The sequence below is a fragment of the Ambystoma mexicanum genome, chromosome 12 (genome assembly GCF_040938575.1).
Source record: "Ambystoma mexicanum isolate Mex_15411 chromosome 12, UKY_AmexF1_1, whole genome shotgun sequence".
Lineage (NCBI taxonomy): Eukaryota > Metazoa > Chordata > Amphibia > Caudata > Ambystomatidae > Ambystoma > Ambystoma mexicanum.
The window spans coordinates 14,103,117-14,122,937 of record NC_090936.1 but is presented as its reverse complement, the minus strand read 5'-3'; the positions used below and the strand labels follow the sequence as shown (position 1 = coordinate 14,122,937).

General features: G+C 46.1%; 1 protein-coding gene across 2 annotated transcripts in view; it reads left to right on the top strand.

Moving 5' to 3' along the window:
- The first annotated feature begins 18,110 nt into the window (after positions 1-18,110).
- The window catches only part of SEMA3A (semaphorin 3A), a 469,097-nt gene continuing 467,386 nt past the window's right edge, over positions 18,111-19,821 (top strand). Inside the window, exon 1 of one of the 2 annotated variants that reach the window (XM_069627820.1) lies at positions 18,111-18,876. In XM_069627820.1, the coding sequence (XP_069483921.1) occupies positions 18,756-18,876 (121 nt within the window). In that variant the 5' untranslated portion in view covers positions 18,111-18,755. The remainder of the gene's footprint in view (positions 18,877-19,821) is intronic. The other variant, XM_069627819.1, reaches the window with a different exon arrangement.

Sequence of the window (19,821 nt, the reverse complement as noted above, 5' to 3'; positions counted from 1 at the left end):
GCTACTGTAGTTACTTGATGATCAGGCCAGATGGGAGAGGTTGTCATTCATGTTTCCTGCAAGGCAACAAGATCATATTTATTTAGTAATGTAGGTTTAGAAGAGAGAAGATGTGAAAAACCATGAGTGTTCCATGAAATTATAATACACCGATGTTGTTCCAGAGTGGATTGCTAATGGTTTTTTGGATCCTTGGCACTTGAATGTGCTATCCAGCTCCATTTAGATTGTACTGCTTGAGGAGGAGGGCCAGTGGAGCCATTGCAATTGCGCAAGTCTGAGCTCCCTTGTTCTGGTTGGTATGTTGCTTTGGTGCCTGGTTATCATGAGTAGGATTTGATATTGGGGGGCTTTGGGGTGATAACTTCTGTTAGAAGACCTTTTTCAAAAAGAAGTAGTCTTTGTTGCCACACATAGTTTTTGATTATGTGAGACGCAATATTTACATCAACAATATCTTGATGAGCCAGGATTTGGTAGCTTACCCTTGTGATCTCTGATGAGTTGATATGTCTTAGTTGAGGAATCACTTGAAATATTGTCAGCAAGGTTGTTCTCTTTGGGAAGGGATCAGAGTAGACTCTGTCAATCATTGTGAATCTTAGTATTTCATCTTTCAGATTCTCACCTAGAGTTTCAGTTTGGTTATTTGTGATGCCTAGTTGGGAGGTTGAATTTGGATGTACTAAGTTAGGGAGAGTTGGTGTGGGCTTATTTACCAAGATGACTTTATCAGAATGGTCCGATGAAGCCTGACATTCAGTTACCAAAGGTAGCCTCTTAGGTGGAGAGCCTTTTAAAAAGGCAACTCTTTTAACAAGTTCAGTCTGTTTTTCCTCAAGGGTCATAAATGACTTAGTGTCATGGTCTAAATTAATGCAAAAAGTAGGTGTTAGCATCGGGGGTTTGTTTTTTGATGATGTAAACTAAGATGAATGGTTTCTGCCATTGATATATCATTATTTGAGTAGACCGACATATTCATCAGTTGTTCATTGGTAATAGAATTATTTACCATTCCAATGCCATTAGGCAACATGTCAGCATTTAAAGGTTGGGGAATAACAATAGAAGCTTAACCTTTAGATAACTCCACACCAGGGTCTTTGCATCAGGCAGTGGAGGCGGCTGGCTGAGGTGCCAGGCTCTAGGGGGCACCAGTCTGACTCCCACAACACCATTATAATAATTTTAACACAGACATGAATAGCCCTTTCTTTGCCATGCTCTGGGTGTAGCACAAGCACATCAATTTATAAACATCAAGCGTTTTAATTAAGAGTGTAAAATAACCTAGAATTGCTTCTATTTCATATTTAATAAATATTGGGAAAGCAATGTAAACAATATAGAGCAATTGGCATTTGGGAATGTAGTATTACTCTGTAATACCACAAGGTAAGGTTGCGGTTGCAGACCGCAGAAGAAACAATCTCTGTTTAGAAGTCCATCATTTACGTTTCTGCCTCACCATCTGTGTTGTTACTGAAATAATGCAATCAACCTAAAAATTAGTGAAGGCTTCAGGCTAAAAGCACAGTGCAGAGAAGTGATACAGCACCCACATGCGGTTATATATTTTGGGGGCCGTCCTTGCTTCCCTAGCACTCTGCAATCTGTCTTAAAGGTACCCCCAAACCAGGCTTCCCCATGCAGCTGGGTTTTGCTAAGGGACTGCACAGGACACACACAGACAAAAAGCTGTACCCATCATTGTGTTGCACCCTGTCACATGCCGAAGCACACAAAGGCACTGGAGAAGCACCAGATCAAACACAATTGAGAGGGTGGGGATAAATGGCGAGCACTGCCACTGGTTAGAATTACCACCCACCCATGTGCCCCCAACCCCTCACCCTGAGTGAATCAAGCAGAGCCCAGGAAAATACCCATGATCAGCTTCAGTGATTCAGATCTGACAGCAGGAATCTTAAGCAAAACACATCAAACGCCATGACCCCCTCCCCTTATCTTAGTAAGAAATTTCAGACTCCAGCGATCACACCTCTTCCGTTCATCATGTCTGGTAAGACTAACAGAGCCGTAGAGGACAAGGCACAGAAAATAAATGGTGGTGGCGGTGACACATTTAACAAGTGTCCAGAAATTGCCAATGTAAAACATTGCATTGTTAGCACCTGAAATCGTATGCTTACATTTTTAGGCAATTGAAATCGGATGGGTGTTCATTCTTGCTTGTCAGGGGAATGATTGTAAGTGTTGGGGCAGGAGGCCGTTCATTCTCACAGCAGAGCTTAAATGTGTGGTTGCAGAGTGGTTTTATAAGTGAAGGCGAGATATAACTGCTTTTAACATTGAAGCTGCACTAGAATAGTCTCATTAGAATGCGTAAAGGAGTTAGATGCCCCCCCACAAGTAAGTGTGCCCCTCCCCATCATCTCTGAAGTTAGCACCTATTCCAAAATATTTGGGGGGCGCCAATGATGCTTCTGCCTGGGGTGCAATCTGGTCTAAGACTGGCCCTGCTCCACACTTATGGTAGGAGGGAGGACCTCAATACATGGGACTTCCAGGCTCGATTCATTGTTTTTGACGGTTTACTTCACAGGTTGGGGTTCATCCCCAGAGATGTTAGACCACATGTTTTCGTTTTTAATTTCTTTTCTTTATTTTTTTGGGATATAGGTTGACTTTTGTTCTTTTTATTTTTATTATTGGGGTGATTTAATGATACCTTTTGCTCAGAGTCAAATTCAGAAGTTCTTTTTCTGTTCCTCTTTCATTTTCTTCACTTGTTTTCTGAGGGGCGATAGAGGGGAAACGATATCAGCATCTATTTGCTCAGGAGAGGTGGATTGAGCCAATGGGGGGGATGGGGGAGTTGTTGATTTCCATAGGGGGAGAGATTGGTCCAGGAGAATTTAGACTAGAGCCGACGTCCTCATGTATGGCCTCCATCTCACCTGCTAGGATGTCATTCAAGGAAGGAGTATCAGCAGATGGAATTACATCAACAGTTGTTTTCATCATAGCTGGTACATTGACAACAAGCCAATCAATGATTGTGGTCAGGGTTAAGGTCAGAACTTCCTGTGATGAGGCTCTGGAATCCAACAGTTCAAACAGTTTCGTCAATGTGAAGGTCGTTGTATTGATGGCAGTTAAAGCAGAGTCCAGTGCAGGGGTAGTTATTGCAGGAAATCCAAAGGAAGGCCGTGGCATTGGTTTTGCAAAGGATAGAGGGAGAGATGTTTCTGATTCAGGAGAAGAAATAAAATCAGCTGGACAATCAGTGGGAAAAAGATCAGGAGAATTTGATAATCGAGATGCATTGTGATGAGGTAATGTATCAATGACATCTTTTTCATTACTCAAGGCGAACATAGCCGTAGATATTGCTTGAGTAGAATGGGCCATTGGAATAGGTAAATTATATGGAATGTTTGATGGTGGATCTTCGAAGTTTACAGGCATATGGTAAGGCCTGTTTAGAATTTGGGAATAAAGAACTGAAAAAAAGGGAGGGATTATTGGTGAAGACGGATCCCTTGAGAGACCGGGTTGATAAGTAGGTGTAAAAAATCATCCACCAGCGGTAGATAGCACTTGCTCAGGGATACAATCATGCATAGTTTTTATCAGACAGGAGATGTGTTTTAAAGGGGTCCAATGCTATCATGGCAGAAGTAATATTGGGGCCATTTGAAGAAGATTGTTCAGTGATTTCAGTCTGAATGTTACGAACTGAGGTCTGCGCAGAAAGATTGCCCAGAAGTAGAGAGACATGAATGCCAAGGCGAATATGGACAGGGAGCCGTGGAGCAAAATACGGCGGGGGATACCGCATGCCAGAAGTTAGTCTGTTCATGCCGAAAAAAGGGATAGTAGCTTATGTGGCTCTATGCACACGTAGCTAAGGTAGATAGAGCGGGAGGGACAGAATTGCACCCAACCGAATCCTCTAAAGCTGGGAGGAGAGATGGTAATGAGCTCAGGCAAAATGAATGAAATGTACACATATGGCTGCGACGGGAGCAGGAGGCGAGCGTCCACAAAAGAACAACCGGCAACTTCCATGTGGGGGAAGAGGATCGAGTCAGACAGAATAAATGAAAGTTACATACACGGCTGCAGCGGGTGCCGGGGGCGAGCATCCACAGAGAAGCAACCGGCAACTTCCACCCAGGGAAATATATCAGCTGAGACACAGTCGGGACAACCTCAGGACAAAGGACTTATACTGATCTGACATGTTTGAGAGAGCAGGTTAGTTCGCAGCATTTCAGTGATTCAACAGGGGCTTATTGAAAGACTTTTGTGTAAGACACTGCGCACCCAGCATCCAGCGAGACAGCGGACAGTACTTGCCGAGTACTTGCTCGCTGTGCGGAAGCGCTGGTGTGCACAAGATGCAGGCTTTATGGAGAGTAGTAAAAGGGGCGTAGCTAGAACAAAAATAAAGAGAAAAGTCGTTATTAGCGTTATAAGCTAATTGAAGGCATTGAACTCTTCATGTCCCAGACGCTGGATGTTTGAGGTTAAGACTTTGTTTACCCAAAGCAGTTTGGAGAGGATTTGGGAACAGTAGAAATCCGGCAGAGGATCAGGCTGGGACTTCAGCAGGACAGCAGACAGTACTTGCCGAGTAATTGCTCGCTTTCGCTATATCTGTTTCTTGAATTAGACTAAGGGTTCTGAAGTTACAACCAAAAATGTATTTCCCACCATTGGTTTAAATGCACCTATTTTGGTGCACATTTTTCTATATAATCTAGCTTGAATTGCATATGTGTGTTTGACTTGACAAGTGTTATCAGTAGAAACATCTGCTGAAAAAGACATTATGTCGAACAAAGCAATCATTTTAAGACACAGCTTAATGGAACAGATGCATTTTTCATGCATATTACATATTTGCCAGGAAAGCGGTTGATGGCCTGCCCTAAGCATCTGCTCTTACATTTACATTTACTGATCCACCAGACACTGACATTGTTGACTTTCAGATAAGCTTAAAAATACAAGCCTATGGATTTGGACTACAGCCGCAATATAAAGCTAGTCTTTGACAGTTTATTTTTTGGAGATGTTGAAACAGGGGCTTGTCTTAATTACACCTAGGAAGGCCCGTTACATTTTCCAAACATAGATCCAAATGATTAGAATGGATCTGAGTATTTCTTGTTCGCAAAAGAAAAGCTAAAAAAGAAAAAAGAAGAAAAGGTCAGGCGCGCTCTCTAGTTCCCAGTCTTTTTAATCTTTAAACTAGTAATAACAGGGTTTGATCCCAGAAATGTTCAAAAATAACAGGGTTAAATCCCAAATGTAAGTGGTAACATAGTTGGATCCCTCATAATGTTCAAAAAATATACCAGGGTTAAATCCCAACTGCCACAAAAGGTTTCAAAAAAATATACCAGGGTTAAATCCCAACTGCCAGTTCAAATGCACAGTAGTTCTGCTCCTCAAAGTACTATCGAGTCTCCAACTCTCTTCAGGGAGGCTGTGTTTCTTTTCAGCTGTTGCCAATTATTTTTTGTAATTACAGTCTCAAGGAATTCTGGTCTTTGTAGTGATGGCACAATGTTTTGTTCAGGAGACCAGGAACTAACTCCCCTCCAAACACAGGTTTTGGGATTTAACCCTGTTATTTTTTAACATTGCTGGGATCAAACCCTGTTATTACTAGTTTAAGGATTGAAAACGCTGGGAACTAGAGTGCGCGCCTGACCTTTTCTATTTTACAAAAGAAAAGCTGACTGTGACAAATACAGATCTCTTGATTTCAAACTAAGTTGATAAGTTCTATGTTACATGCAAAAAGAAAAATGTTCTCTTTGGGGCAATTGTACTTATAATGGCAATCTAATTGTGTCAAACGATTTAACTTGATCTACCAAGTGATTTGTAATAAACATTCTGTCAATTATTGCCATACTATTGTACAGGCCAGTGTACACGGGCCAAAGTGCAGGTTTGCATTCACATAGTAGGACCTCTATATATCCTACACCTACAGCTCCCTCTTGGGGTGACAACAGGTGAAGCTATGCAAATTGCACCTCTGCATATCCTAAGGCAACAGCTAGCTCTAGCGGAGAATTCTGTGCAGTCGGGCAGCCTCTACTGTGCATGAAGGCATCGGACATACATACATCTGGCCTTTTATTATTGTTAGATAAAATACTAACATGCAAATTCCACATTTCACAGTGTACCCATTCCACATGACAGCAAACATGCAGAACCCCCTTTGGATACCATTGTTTTGTTGTTATTAAATACTACAACATAGCACATGTTCTTTGACACATCTGGCCAATTCATCCCTTCTCACCAGTGGGGAGCTACTCCCTTTGAGGCTAGGGAAGTGAGCTCACTAAGCAAGACGCTCCCTATGGGTCAGCGAGAATGGGATCTCACTGAGAGTGACTCTCCTCTGGGGGACAAGGAATCCCATTCCTACAAGGAACTCCCTACAAAACATACTCTGTCTGCATATATGGGTATAGAAGAGACTGATGGTACTTCTGTTTTGCATCCAAAAAATACTGACATTGATTTCAGAGCGAGGCGAGTGGAACGAAATGAAAAGAACGAAACTGACAAGTATTGAATATTGGCAAGAAGCACAGACACAACCACAGAGGTTAAGGAAAGAGAACAAAACTAATAAGGAGAGTTACGGGGGCGCTAGAAAACCGAGTATTTAATATTGGCGAGAAGCGCAGATACAACCACAGTGGTTAAGGAAATTAGGAAGCCATAGGGGCGTGGAGAGCCCTCGAGAATCATTTGTCAAAACATAATGAGAAGCGAACCCAGAGGGTTCAATCAATGTGTTCAAAATATAAAACGGATAGAAAGAAGATGGCCAAGGTGGTGGAAAGGAATAAAGAAATAATTCTTCCATGTAAATAGTTTGACTTTTAATTTATGTAGAGACTTGTAATTGTTCCTAAGGAACCTAAAGGGGAGATGAAAAGATTTGTTTATCTATTTTTGTGTGGACTGAGAACAAACTCCTGAGAGAGATACAAAGGACAATGGTCGGAAAAATGCTTGAGGTGAGCGAGACTACTTCTTTGGCGTATTTTTAAGTTGTTTTTCTACAGTGGTAGCAGCAGACAGTGGAAAGGTTGTGGACTGAGGACTACTTCTATTTTACATCTGACAAGCAGCCTTAGTTTAGTTTGGAGGGTGAGAAAACCCCTTGTTGCAATAGGTGCAGTTAGGCATGTTTCTTGTTTAGTTAAATAAAGGCCCTTGAAATGCCATCTCTGAGACTGTCACCTTCTTGGGGTTTGCCACAGTTCCATATAAAACAATGACTTGTCCAATTACATTTTCAATTGAGTCCGCCTTTCCAAAATGAATTAGATGATACTTCAGTGCAAATCAAATAATGTTGCACAGTCTGGTCCAAGTGATGCCCAGCACCTCCTCTGGTGCCATTTATTTCAGCCATCCTAGAAACACAGTGATTGGTGTAAGATCATTATTACTTGCTGGGGTCCTAACTCATTCTTTTCCTGGTGACAAGTTGTGTGTGTGGCAGTGCCTGCTTGCAGGGCCTGTCAGGGAAGGGAGCCCAGCCCGGGACCCCGCACCTAGGTGCCTGAGTTCAGGCAGGCCCCCTCCATGCCCACTCTTACCTGCTGAGGAGGTGGAAGCTGCGGTGCTGCAGAGAGGGAGGAAGAGGATAGCAGCAGGACCATGGCAAGCCCTGCAGGGTTAGGGCCGCTGCAGGAAGCGGGAGCAAAGCCAGGATGAGCCCCAGCACAATACTAATACCTGGTGAATAATATCTGCCTTATGTAGCGCTACAGACCTCTAGGCGTCTAGCACTGACCTAACAGTTATTATTGTCCCACAGTTTGGTACTCAATGTAGTGACCTCGTAAGAAGGAAATACTGAATTGGCCCTGCCCGGATCCAAACCTGCATCAGCAGGCTGCGCACAAATGTCAGAACAAGCGCTTAATGTTCTGTGCCGGGAGGATAGCTCAGCGCCAACATGCTTTGGTCGTCTTGTTCCCAAGGGGAGCAACACAGGTTCGATCCCCGGTCTGCGCTTAGAACCCTCTGGGTATTAAGAGCGTTATAAATATGCAACTAAAAGACATATTCCTGTAACAGCGCCTTGATGCCCCCGGTCTGTGTGAGTGCATTAAAAATGCAAATAAATACAGGAGATGCCGCCAGGGTGCCTGCATAGTGGCGGGTTGTGCTTTGCTGCAGGGCGTGGCACGCACCACAACACTGGATGCTGTCCAGAGCAAGAGCTAGTAGATCAAGCCTCCGCTAGGCCACTAGGGATTTGTCTTTGTTGAAAAATGTCTCCACAAAGGCCTTAAACCACTAAACCACCAGGGAATATATTCTATAAATAAGTGCATTATTAAGGCCTCCACTTACTCACCAGACATCAAATATATTGAATGCCTCCCAAAATGCCTTACAAACAAGGACCATAGGTCCTTTATGCACTGCCCTATTGTTCCTGCCTGGAACACAACCAGTCATTTGGAGAAGAGGGGATGGGCCTTACAAGCACTGTTCAGCCAACCACAAGCCCTCGCCTGACACCCACACACTCCTCCAGGCAAGTAAGCGATTGGATGAGGTCAGACCAATCCTGGGATGTGGTGGGTACTTAGGTGTGGTTGAGTGCAGATAAGTTGGGTGAGGACAGAAGTTGGTGAAGGACCTCAGAGAGACCAGAGGAGGTCAGAACAATGGGCGTGCAGAGGCTTTTGGAGAGAGGGGGAGGATCTGTGAAGTGTTTGGGTTGAGGAGTGAACTAGTGATAGAGAAAGAGATATTGGTGCTAGTAGTTTGGAGTAGAGCTAGTAGGGGTGTGGGGCAGAAAGTAGTATCTGAAGTAGCATTTAGTGGGAGAGGTATTAAGTAGTAGTCTGTGTGGGGGTGGTTAAGAATAGGACTAAAGCAAGGGAAGGTGGTAGAGTGTGTTAATAACAAAGTTTGGCTAGACGGAGAGTAGTAAGAGTGGCAGGAAGTGCGAGAAAAGGAATGGTATTAGGACAAGAGATGGAGAGTATAATAGGAGAATAGCAAGAGGCTGGTGAGTCAAGCAGGAGGAAGGCGGGGGAAGATATCAGTGGAAGCAAGAAAAAGAGGTAAAGATTGACAGTTCGCTCATGATTAAGAAGAGATGCAGATCAAATGCTGGAGGTGGGAAAGGAGGAGTGAGACATTGGAGGGATAGTGACATGCTAGGAGGAGAATATCTTTGGAATCCAGTGTAGGTGGAGGGTGAGGTAACAATTTGTATGGAAAGAGAGAGGGACACTGAGTGAAAGAAGCCTCCATCCCTAACTCCCTAGAATACTAAGAGGGCCAGGCCAGGGAAAGTTAGCAGATCAAGACGGGAGTTAGGCTGCCAGTGGCCTAGGGAAAAATCACTAGAATAAGCCAGCTGACTGACAGACACGTGTCCCTCTTGGCGAGAAACAAACTTCCCTAGGTAAGGAAGGCATGGTAAGACAGACACAAGTGTTCACAGTTCAAGGGTGTTTATGGAACTGTAAAGTGGGTGAGATAAACACCTAATCAAACCTAAATCTAAGATGGGAGAATTACGACCATCAAAGAAGAATACTTCCTTCCTAGTAGAGTCTAGTCAAATAACAGGGCCTATACTAGAAAGAAAAAAAAACAACTATTGCCAATCCTTACCACTATACTACAAACGGAGTGTGAGATAATGTTCACAAGAAAAGAAAGATGTGTTCACAAAATGATAACTCAGATGTTTGGCCGGGGTCTCCCATCCCAACGTTTTAAGCATGGGACAAGGCGGGACTGTTGAGCACAGCACACTCCTGGGCCTGTCCGGCACAAATGTTCAGTTCCTTTTCAGCTATCAGGACCTTCTATGCCCAAGTCTCTTTCGTGCAAAGTTTCTTGCTTCAGAGGGCCTGATTTAGCATACACAACAACAAACGTTCCTTCGGTTAATCTTTACGGTGGGCGATTACTCCTCGCCCCTGCTTCCTTCTCAGCTGGCCTCCGATCCTTCTCTCACAATAGCTTCCTTCCATCGGGCTTAGACAAACCATTCACTGTGGACATTCCTCATTCGGGTCAACATTTGTCAACACAATATTCATGGGTGTATCACTGTTCACCCCAATTCGTAGGCATCCCTCATTCGGGTTCACATTTGCCATTAAATCTAAATATCATTACTTTGTAATCTTCAGGAATCTTAATGTCTTTTTAAACTATTGTGCAGCTTACTCTTGTCCTTTATGGTTTCCAGAAACACTTGCCAATCAAAACAGACTTTCAAAAGTTGATTACATCTCGCTGGGTCATTCGGTTTTAGCTAATACAGATGTTGGTTTTCACAAAATCACACAGCGTTCCCTCTTCCGGATGCAAACGCCACCTACCCACATTCTTTAGTCTCGTACACACGTTCACCACATGTCAAAGACCTTCACCTGTACAAGGGGTGTGACTTGACACTCGCATGACCATTTTGACACTTTATCCTAGCCTCCCAGAGGCCCCTTTATCTTTGTAGTTTCGATAACCAAACAGTTCTTAATTCATTACTTTCTCGTTCATTACAAGAGGGGTACCAGTTAGAGACATTCGAATGGACAGCCAGATGGCACCGGAGCACTCTTTTACGGGTACCAAGTTTGTTTCACAAAAAGACCTCTGTCTATTATATTCCTTCTTATTATGTTGCCACTGCAACCTTGAGCCCAACACAGTTCGGTTCAGTATCAGTCGCCACCAACTCACCGGCTGTGTTGAACTCATCGATTCGTCTTCTGCCTCGGAAGTCAAGGACGGTACCACAGCAGCAAGTGCTTCTCACCGACCTGGCTATTAGTGCAGGAGGGCCGTATGTACCATTGACATCTTTCACTCGTCAGCTGCGATTCCTGGTCTCATGTTTCCTTTTGCGGAGGCCTCATGGGTCTGGATTGAAAAAAGGGCAAGGGGAATTATCTGCTGGTCATCTTCTCAACTCCCACCGCCTTTCTCCTCCATTTATACTGCTGTCCTGGAATGGCTGCTTCCTTGTACATTTGTCCTTGCTCAAAATGTGTTTTACTCAAAATTGCTTCGAGGCTAAAGTGTAGCAAATATTTGAGATAGTGTCTCGTTCTACTATCCAAGATCATCAACAATTTCGATGTGATACTGGGACTGTCCATAATGGAGGAGTAGAAAGACCTGGAACAGAGTTAAAGGAAAAGATCAGTAGCACAGGCTATTTTTTAAATATGCAAACACATTGTGCATATAATACAATCTGACAATTTTTATTTAAAAAATTGATTCAAGGGTCATTTAAATATTTCAAATTTAGGTGTACTTATAATAAGGGAATTGTCAAAATGAAAATTGTCGATGTTGGCCTACAGGTATACCCAACCTAAGTGAAACGTGTTGATTTTCTTTGCTATGGTCTGAGTGGAAAGTACATTTTCGTTAACAGAGACTACAGGTCCTATTGGTGGTATAATTCTTTAGATGAGTGATGTACCACCTGGACGACCCTGTGATCTGCAGTTACATTTTAGCTTAGAAGACAAACGTTTCTTTTGTGTTGTCGTATAGTTTTTAATGATTAACATTTCTAACCGTATAAACATAAATCACAGTACTAACAAGTGCTCAATAATTATTCATGCAGTTTAATTGGAAATACCATCAATGCGTTAATCAGAAATATTAGTTCTCAAATCATAACAAAATTCCATAATACAACATTGGAGGTAGTTGTAAAATTGTCTACAAATGTAGTTAAACATGTTTCTTAATTCGTGTGTCTTGGAACAGTGTGGCATTTTTTTTTTGTATAAAATCTGTAAAAGTGTTGTTTCAGAGTAATCGTGCACCAATAGACAGATAGGATTGGATTTTAAAAAAATACCAACTTATATCACTGCTTTCAGTTGACATCATAAGGCGGATGGAATTCATCTATGAACCATTTTTATGTAATTTCCAGGCGATTTTGGGGGATATAAAATTCATCGTCCTGTGACTCTAGGAACTGTAAGGGCCAGTTAAACTAGGTTTCTGGCTGATCTGAACATGTTACAAATGTGAGAGTTGGTGTGAGGGTGGAAATTGAAATTAGTGATATACGTAATAACTTACATATTCATAACTTGTGCTTTTTATGGAAACGGCAGAAAGGTGTCACATGGCTGTGCTACATGATACAGATTTGATGGTGAATTTATGTAATTCGCCATGATTAATGGAGACAGAAAATGTGTTTAGTATGGCAGTTGCTAGTAAAATTATGAAGTTACGATACATAACTAGTTTTTGCAAAAATGTTGAAAGGAGAACAAAGGATGATGGCAAATGGGAATTGCCATATGTTGCTCAGACCCCTAAACCAATCCTGACTAGGAGGCAGGTTTGGGAGGCAAGAGAAGGGTAACTGTCCAATCCTAGTGGCAGGCATTTTTGCAGGGTACGTCCCCAAGTTTGTAAAATAGGTGGTGTCATTGCTGCTATGTAAGAGGGACTGCACTAACACACACAACACAGAAAAAGGAGAATGGCAGGGGGACAGAGAAAGCAGAGATAGACCACTAGGAAGGTTGCTGGAACTTACCCTCTGACAGCTGTAAGGAGACACCCGAGGAGATTGCTGAGAGTGCATCTGGGTGGAGCTGTCTATAACTAGGATGGCCTCAAAGCTGACTGGTTCCTATGGTGGAGAGTTATGCTATCATATGCTGTGATATGATATGATAATGATACGATATGAATGGTTATTTATAATGCGCTTAATACCCAGAGGTTTCTCAGCGCAGACCCGTGGATTGAACCCGTGTTGCTCCGTGTCGTCTTGCTTCCAAGGCGAGCACATTGCTCCTCAGCTATTCTAGAGTGGGAGGCCATCTTTGAGAGTGGAGGGACTAGACCCCTGCCCTATCTTTCTGGGGTGTCCTGAGATGCAGCTGGCTTTTCCAAACCTTAAACAGAGGCTTGCTGTGTAAGTAGAACTGAGCCCTGGGAAATGAAAGGGTGGGGGAATCGGCTTGCCTTGAATCATTTCCCTTTATAGTGGGTGGGGTCAAAACTGTGTAGATCCTTAGCATATATAACCAAAAATATTAATTTAATTCCCCATTTAGCAGAACACTAGGGGGTGAATGTTGTTACAATTAGAAATTAACAAAGCTCACTTCCCAGTGTGCGCTGAAAACTATAGCCTATAATTTAATTGGGTAATCCTTATTGTCCAGCTGACCCTGACTTCTTTAAGGAAGAGGGGTGTTTGTGTTCTTAAATCAGTTCAACTTTTTTATCCAGCTTCCCCAACACAGGCCTTTCAGTGGAGGGGGGGGTCTGAAATCCAAAGCATTCCAATTTTTCTGTCTGACTTCCCAACATAGACCAAAGGAAGGGAGGGTCTGAAAAACAAAGCGATAAATCACCCTGTGTTTTTTTAAAACCAAATGTATGGGTGAAATTATAATTGCAATATGTATTTTTATCAGTCTTGAAATCCTACTGCTACCCTTTTAAGCCTGAAGGAAAATCAAAATCGCATATTATACATAAGTGCCTTTGTTAGTGATCAGTGTAATTATTTCGTGAAGTGAAATGTGCAGAAAGTTAAGAATTGTGATTGTGTTCTTTTTAACTCACTTTTGTGATTTGTATATGCTGAGAGAAGTTGATTGTGTTATGCCACGGATAAAGTGTTTTTTGATATTTTTGTGCTAATTTCTATTACTTTTAATTTAAATAAATACCAATATATTTCCCGTACACCGGCCTTGTTTTTGGCTCATTTTATCTCAAGGGGAGGGATCCAAAGGGATTTGTCTGAGACAAGGCAAAAGAAAAGCATTGGTTAAACAGTTTGTTGTGCCACCACTTGAGTGGGGAGGGAAGGAACTCCCTGTATTAAGGGTGGCTTCTCAATAAACCGTTACAACCCTGCTCAACTAGGCTCTGTTACGCTAAGCTACGTGTGCGCAGAGCGGAATCCATTGGGAAAATGTCATGATCACTGAGCCCCCAGGTGCGCGAGCTTGGTAATGTAATCCGCTCTGTGCGAGCACACTGCCCACAGACCGGATTACATTATCGAGGACGGAAAGTTGGGGGCTGGGTGATCATTGCCTTTCCCAAATGGATTCTGGTATTTGTAGTCTTCAGAAGAGGGCTTGAAACCTACACAAACCATAGTAAGGTGCGATTGTATCTTTATTTGGTTGGTGTACTTATCAAGCCAATAAACAGATTGTGCCAATTTTAAGCTATTTTTTCGAACATTTTTTGATCAGAGCTCAACTGCCAGCTATGCCACATTGTAACTCTGCCACCTCCTCCAAACTCCACCCCCAGCCTGGCCCTTGTGAGATCCCCCTTCAAAGTGTTTCTATTTCCACCACTACACCAACAGATAGCAGGACACAGGCTTGACTGCCCCGGGCCAACTGGTGCCATTGAAACAAACCTTGTGTGACATTCTCTCTGTGGGTTTTGAAATGTAATTAACCCCTTAAGTGCCAAGGACGAGTATGCTTGTCCTTTTTGCATAGAATTGCATAATAGCCTGGAGCTGTCAGGCAAGACGGTAAACATCTACTGAATCATGCCTAAGAGACAGGATGCTCTAGCTATCATCTCGTGTGGGAGTTGCATGTCTGGCGCGCTACCTGCAAGCTCCTTACTAGACAGGGATAACCCCTGCTCACTCAGTGGTACCCCTTCTCCTGGCGCAGTTTTCAGCTCCACCTCATGAAATCTTTGCTACAATTCTTGCACGGTCATATATGATAAGACATGTTTGGAGGCAGGGTATGTAAGTACAAAAGTGAGGGGTGGAAGGTTTTGAATGAATCTGAACCACTGGCAATTGCTCTGGGCAACCTTCCCCACCACCATTTTTTATCCCATCTGCGCCATTGCAAAAGGGGTCCAGCCATGTGCAAATCAGTCAGGTACTGCCACCAATGGGAGCAGCCCAGCCCAAACTGCTAGGCCAGGTCCCCTCTGCATGGGAACACAAGCAACCCCAGACATGTTTCTGCCTTGTTGGGCCTCCTCAATGAGTTGCAGCTTGGTTCCCTATGGCGCAGCGAGCAAGGGACCAACGTCTGGGCATACCCTCTCTCACACATTGAGACAAACTGTAAGCACACAAGTGGTGGTTGGAATGTTCTGAATGGATCTGAACCGCTGGCATTGCTCTGGGCATCCTTCCACACCACCGTTTCTTAGCCCGTCGAGTGCTGTCAACATGACTGCACGCAAACTGAAGAATTGTGCGTGAACTTCTGCAAGCAGGGTACGTGTACCACCAAGTTGGGGCGTACCAGTTCAAGGTGGGCCGACACAAGGACACACGCATAAAATTCCCCAAGCGAGTTTGTACGAAACGGGAAGAGGAGGGCAGCATAAACCTTCTGGGGTTATGGCCGCAGGAAGTGCAGCTGGCACTGCCCTGCTGGCAGACCTGCTACCCTTTAAACACACTAGGGAGGTGATCTAAATCTTGGCAACGTTTGATTTCTGGGGCAAGTGTGTAAGAGGCCCCCACCAGCTTGGCGAAGCAGTTAACTCACGGGGACACCCCCCCCCATCTCCTGCAAAGGAAGTGCTTTGAAGCAAAGTGCCTGGGCAGTGTGGGGGTGCTGTTGAGTGTGATTGCCTCCCGTGTCCCCAGAGCCTTTAGACCTATTGCCACCCCCAAACTCCCACTCGTCCATTGTTCACCCCTGCAATGGTCTGGGGTTGGGGGGCATGCGCAGGGCAGGGCGTGAGATCATACGCTGGGGGTGTCCTGGAAACAGGCCAGGGTCCTTCCTGTGTGTGGGGTGCGGCGGTATAACAGGGGCGATGATCGCCCACTGTTGCGGGGAGCGGATCTCTGGGTCATAAACCGGGAGGGGGGAGCAGGAAATGGCAGCGGCCGCGACAGATGTTGCCGCGTGCGCGCAGCTGGAGCGCGCCTGTGACCCATGGCCACCTTGCAGGGGGTGTGGGGACCACCTCTTTGAAGTGATTTATAAAGGCCACGGCGCTTTTATGAGACACCTTTGGGGGGGGGGGGGTTGAGGGGGCACGTTTGCCTTGTCGGTACACCCATTCTGGCAGGCAAACGCCTCCAATCCCACCCCCACCATGACGGTCCCGGGAGAACCGACTGAGCTGTAATTAGAGGAGCGGGAGCACGTTTGCAGGAGCGGAACATGCTTAATAACTGACACTAGGGCGGGGTGCGGGGAAGGCGCGTGCCGTGCTGCCGCCTGCATACATTAGCACCTCCCGCAAACTGGCAGACATCTTGCCTCCGGCAAATGCTCCCACTCTCGGAAGTTGCGCACATTTCCTCGGGGCGTGCAAAAATATGCGCAGAGTTGCATTGCCCAAGCGTTCGACAGAATCCGCGCATTTATATATAAAAAGAAGTCGAAGAGGAGGTTCCGTCTAAAGAGCGTCCAGCGCCACAGCCGTGTGCTTCGTGGCGCTGCGCGCAGCATGTGTTGGCTTAACCCCGCTCCTTTTTCTGGATCTGGGAAGGTTAACAGCATCGACGTGTGCTGGCGGGGTTCCCCCTTCGACTAGCAGATTGCACCCAGATGTCACTCTTTAGTCAGTGCGTTATCCCACTGAGCTGCAATACTCGATTCATTCATTCAGGGGGTTGGGTTTTTCTTGACCACTAGTCCACTTTTAGCAATCTGTCTGTCATTCCCACAGTATTACTTAAATGGCATGGCACATGTGGTGGTTTACAGAATGCCACACTATTTAAAATGCACCCCCTACCGCCACGCCAGCTCCACTTTGGGATCATGTGGACATTGGGTTGAGTTAATAGTGCATTCCTAGACTGTTTTAATGTTGTATTTGTTTATGCGGAGCCCTTTGTGAAAGTTGCCTAAACACACCCCTCCCCACATGTTGTCAAAGTGGGGGCACCGGGCTGAGCAGGGGGACAGGATGAGGGAGCCATTAGTAAGGAGAAGGGCAACGCTCGCCCCTGGGTCCCTCATATGCCCCAGACTACAGGGGTGACTGCATGTGCCAACGTTTCTGGGCTCCCTGTAGTTTCCTTAAGCAGGGTAGCTATCGTTACCCCACCCCCACCCTCCAGAAGCGCAGGCCAGTGGGGACCAAAAGTGGGGCTCTGTGGGAGGGATACTCTGGTGCGGGGCGGGGGGGGGGCACACGGCCCCTGTGAGGGCTGCGCTTGTAGCAAGGTTTGAAAGGAGGGGGCGGGGGGCGTGCTATCATAAAGTCTGCACTGCAAATCCCCCTGTCGGTTCAGATTTGGGGTCCGGAGCAAAGCAGCCAGTTGTGCGTAAAAGATAAAGCCCCGTCACCCCTTTCATCATTCGCGGTCGGTTTTGTTTTAATGCACTCCAGAGAAAGAGGGGGAGGAGAGGGGGGGGGGCTGGGGAGGCCCGGAAACTGTTTGTGCAAGTTGCTTGTTTAGGGAAGGCACTCTTGTAAACTAAGCGCTAGGCAAATGTCAAGTAACGTGACAGCAACATTCACTCTACTTACTGCTCGGAGTTTTGATAAGAGCATTGTAAAGGCTATTATGAATTAATGGGTCATTTTTTGCATAAGGTTAAAGCACAACGACGATTTAACCTTTTGCAGCTTTAAAATAGTGTGTGTCTGTCTGTGTGTGTCTCTGTGTGTGTGTCTGTGTGTGTGATTTCGCTTAGGTGCAGCCAGCTGGAGAAAAGGAAAGCGCTTAGAAGGCTGGGAAGCGCTATGCAGTAGAAACGGGTAAAACATATTCTGTCCCCTCTCCTGATGATAATAACAGTAATGAGAATAACCACTAATAAGGGTCGCTACAGCGTTGTTAGACCCCCCCCCCCCCCGCGCAAAATTCCCTACTCTGCGTGCGTGCCCCAGGCGGCTCAAGGGCGCGGGAATAGAGTGCGGGCGTGTGCTTAGCTGGGCACTACTGCCTCGTGCACGGCTCTTGGAGAATGATTCGAGTGCACGGTCCCTCGATTTGGATGGCCCGTACCTCACACTCAGCTTGGCAACTCATGCAGGATGAGGGCAAGGACATGTGATCGTAGTCACACCACACGCCGGGTCCGGACTGTCCGCGGATCCTGCACTCCTGCCCATAAAGCAGGCTGGTGTTGTGTGTGTGCGCCTGCAAAGGTAGATGTGTGCCCGTCAGGCAGTGCCGGCTCCTTCCCGTTGAGTGCGCTCTGCATGTGTTGGGGGTGGGGGTGCTCAGTGCGCCTCCCCTGCTCCCCCATTGCCAGTCCGCCCCAGGAGTGTGGAGAAGCCTGCTGCCGCCGTCTGCTCTCCAGTGTAATCTCTCTGCGTGTGCGGAGGGACAGTGAGCGCTGCGCCTCGTTGGGCTTCACCTCGCCCTCCCTCCCACTCCCTTTTTCTCTCCCCCCCCCTCCCCTCCCCAGGCTCTCTGGCTCCGTTTTTTCCTTTCATTCCTCTTCCATAGAGCTGGCTGCAGGCAGGGCGCAGGATTAGTGCATGCCACCGGGCGGCTTTCAAAGAGCACCGCCGCGCTTTGTGCCCCGAGTCCGCGGACCTGAGTATCCGGACTCTTTCCAGCTGTGCCGCCCCATTGTCCCCGGGTCCACGGCCGGTCGCCAGGGATTGAAGTTTCTTTCTTGCGATGCTAATGTTGCCATGATGAGCTCGTAATGTGACTTCTGCATGGGAGACTGACCTGGTTCACCTGTTGCTGCCCCCCCAGGTCTCCAGAGGTTGGCACTGGTGGGGACCCTCGCCGCTCGGGAGAGCACCCCGGACACCCCGCTTTCAGCATGGACTGGCTCCGGAGCTTTGCAGCCATCGTTCTGGGACTTGCGGGGTTTCTAGTGCCGGAAAGGGGGAGCTGTCAAGATGCGAAGACTCATATCCCGAGGCTGAAGATGGCGTACAAAGGTGAGCCTTCTTCATTTCCTATATATTGAAAGCGCGCTGGGAGGGGGGGGGGCTGCTGCCCGCGAGACGCCACGCTTCATTCAGGACTGTCTTGGGTGTGTTGCTAACGAATCGTTTGATCTCGTAATCTTACCCCCTCTCTTGTCCACGGCACCCCTGCGCTGTCTTATTTTCATTTTAATAATGTTTAGAGGGCTGTTTGAGGGTGCACCGAGGCGCCGTGCGTGCACTTGGACCGGCCAGGAAACGCACGTGTGTAACACAGACATTCTGATGCTGGGCACACGTGCATCGTGGCCGCTTCATCCTGCTCTGCCCAACCTCGCGCTTTGCTCATCCCCGGCCCCGAAGTGAATTTGCCATAATATCGACCCGATAAAATATCGCCCGATGCCTTCATCGATACATAGCCGGATCCGTGCCACGTTCGTTTGTGAAACACGAGTAATCCGTGTTTTGGGGTCTGCCCGTCGCGTGTTTAGCACGAGCTACAAAATTATAAACTGTGAGCAGAGGCTGTCTTAAGTGGGGGGGGGGCGCAGCGCGGGGGGCGACTGGGGAATGAAGAAACCTTTTAGCTTCACGATTTAAACTAAACAGGTCTGGTGCAGGCGTGGTATTGTATTTATTTAGTCTGACGGGCTATACCCCCCCCCCGCCCTGAAAATAGCACCAGGGAATAGGGTCAGGGTCCAGACCAGGGGAGAGTTCACGAGTCGTCCCCACAAAACAAGCGCAGTCTCCAGATTATTCTGTGGGGCCTTGAACCCCTGACAGTTACACATGGGGGAATTGAACAGGGTGTGCATTTAGGGAGGGTGCGGGGGGGGCTGCACGAAGATGACACAAAACACTACGGAGAAGTTCAAAGGTTGTTTCTTAACATATAGCGCCTTGATGCGGCCCGCGCCCAGATGGCGCTCTACAATGGCCAATACAATATAA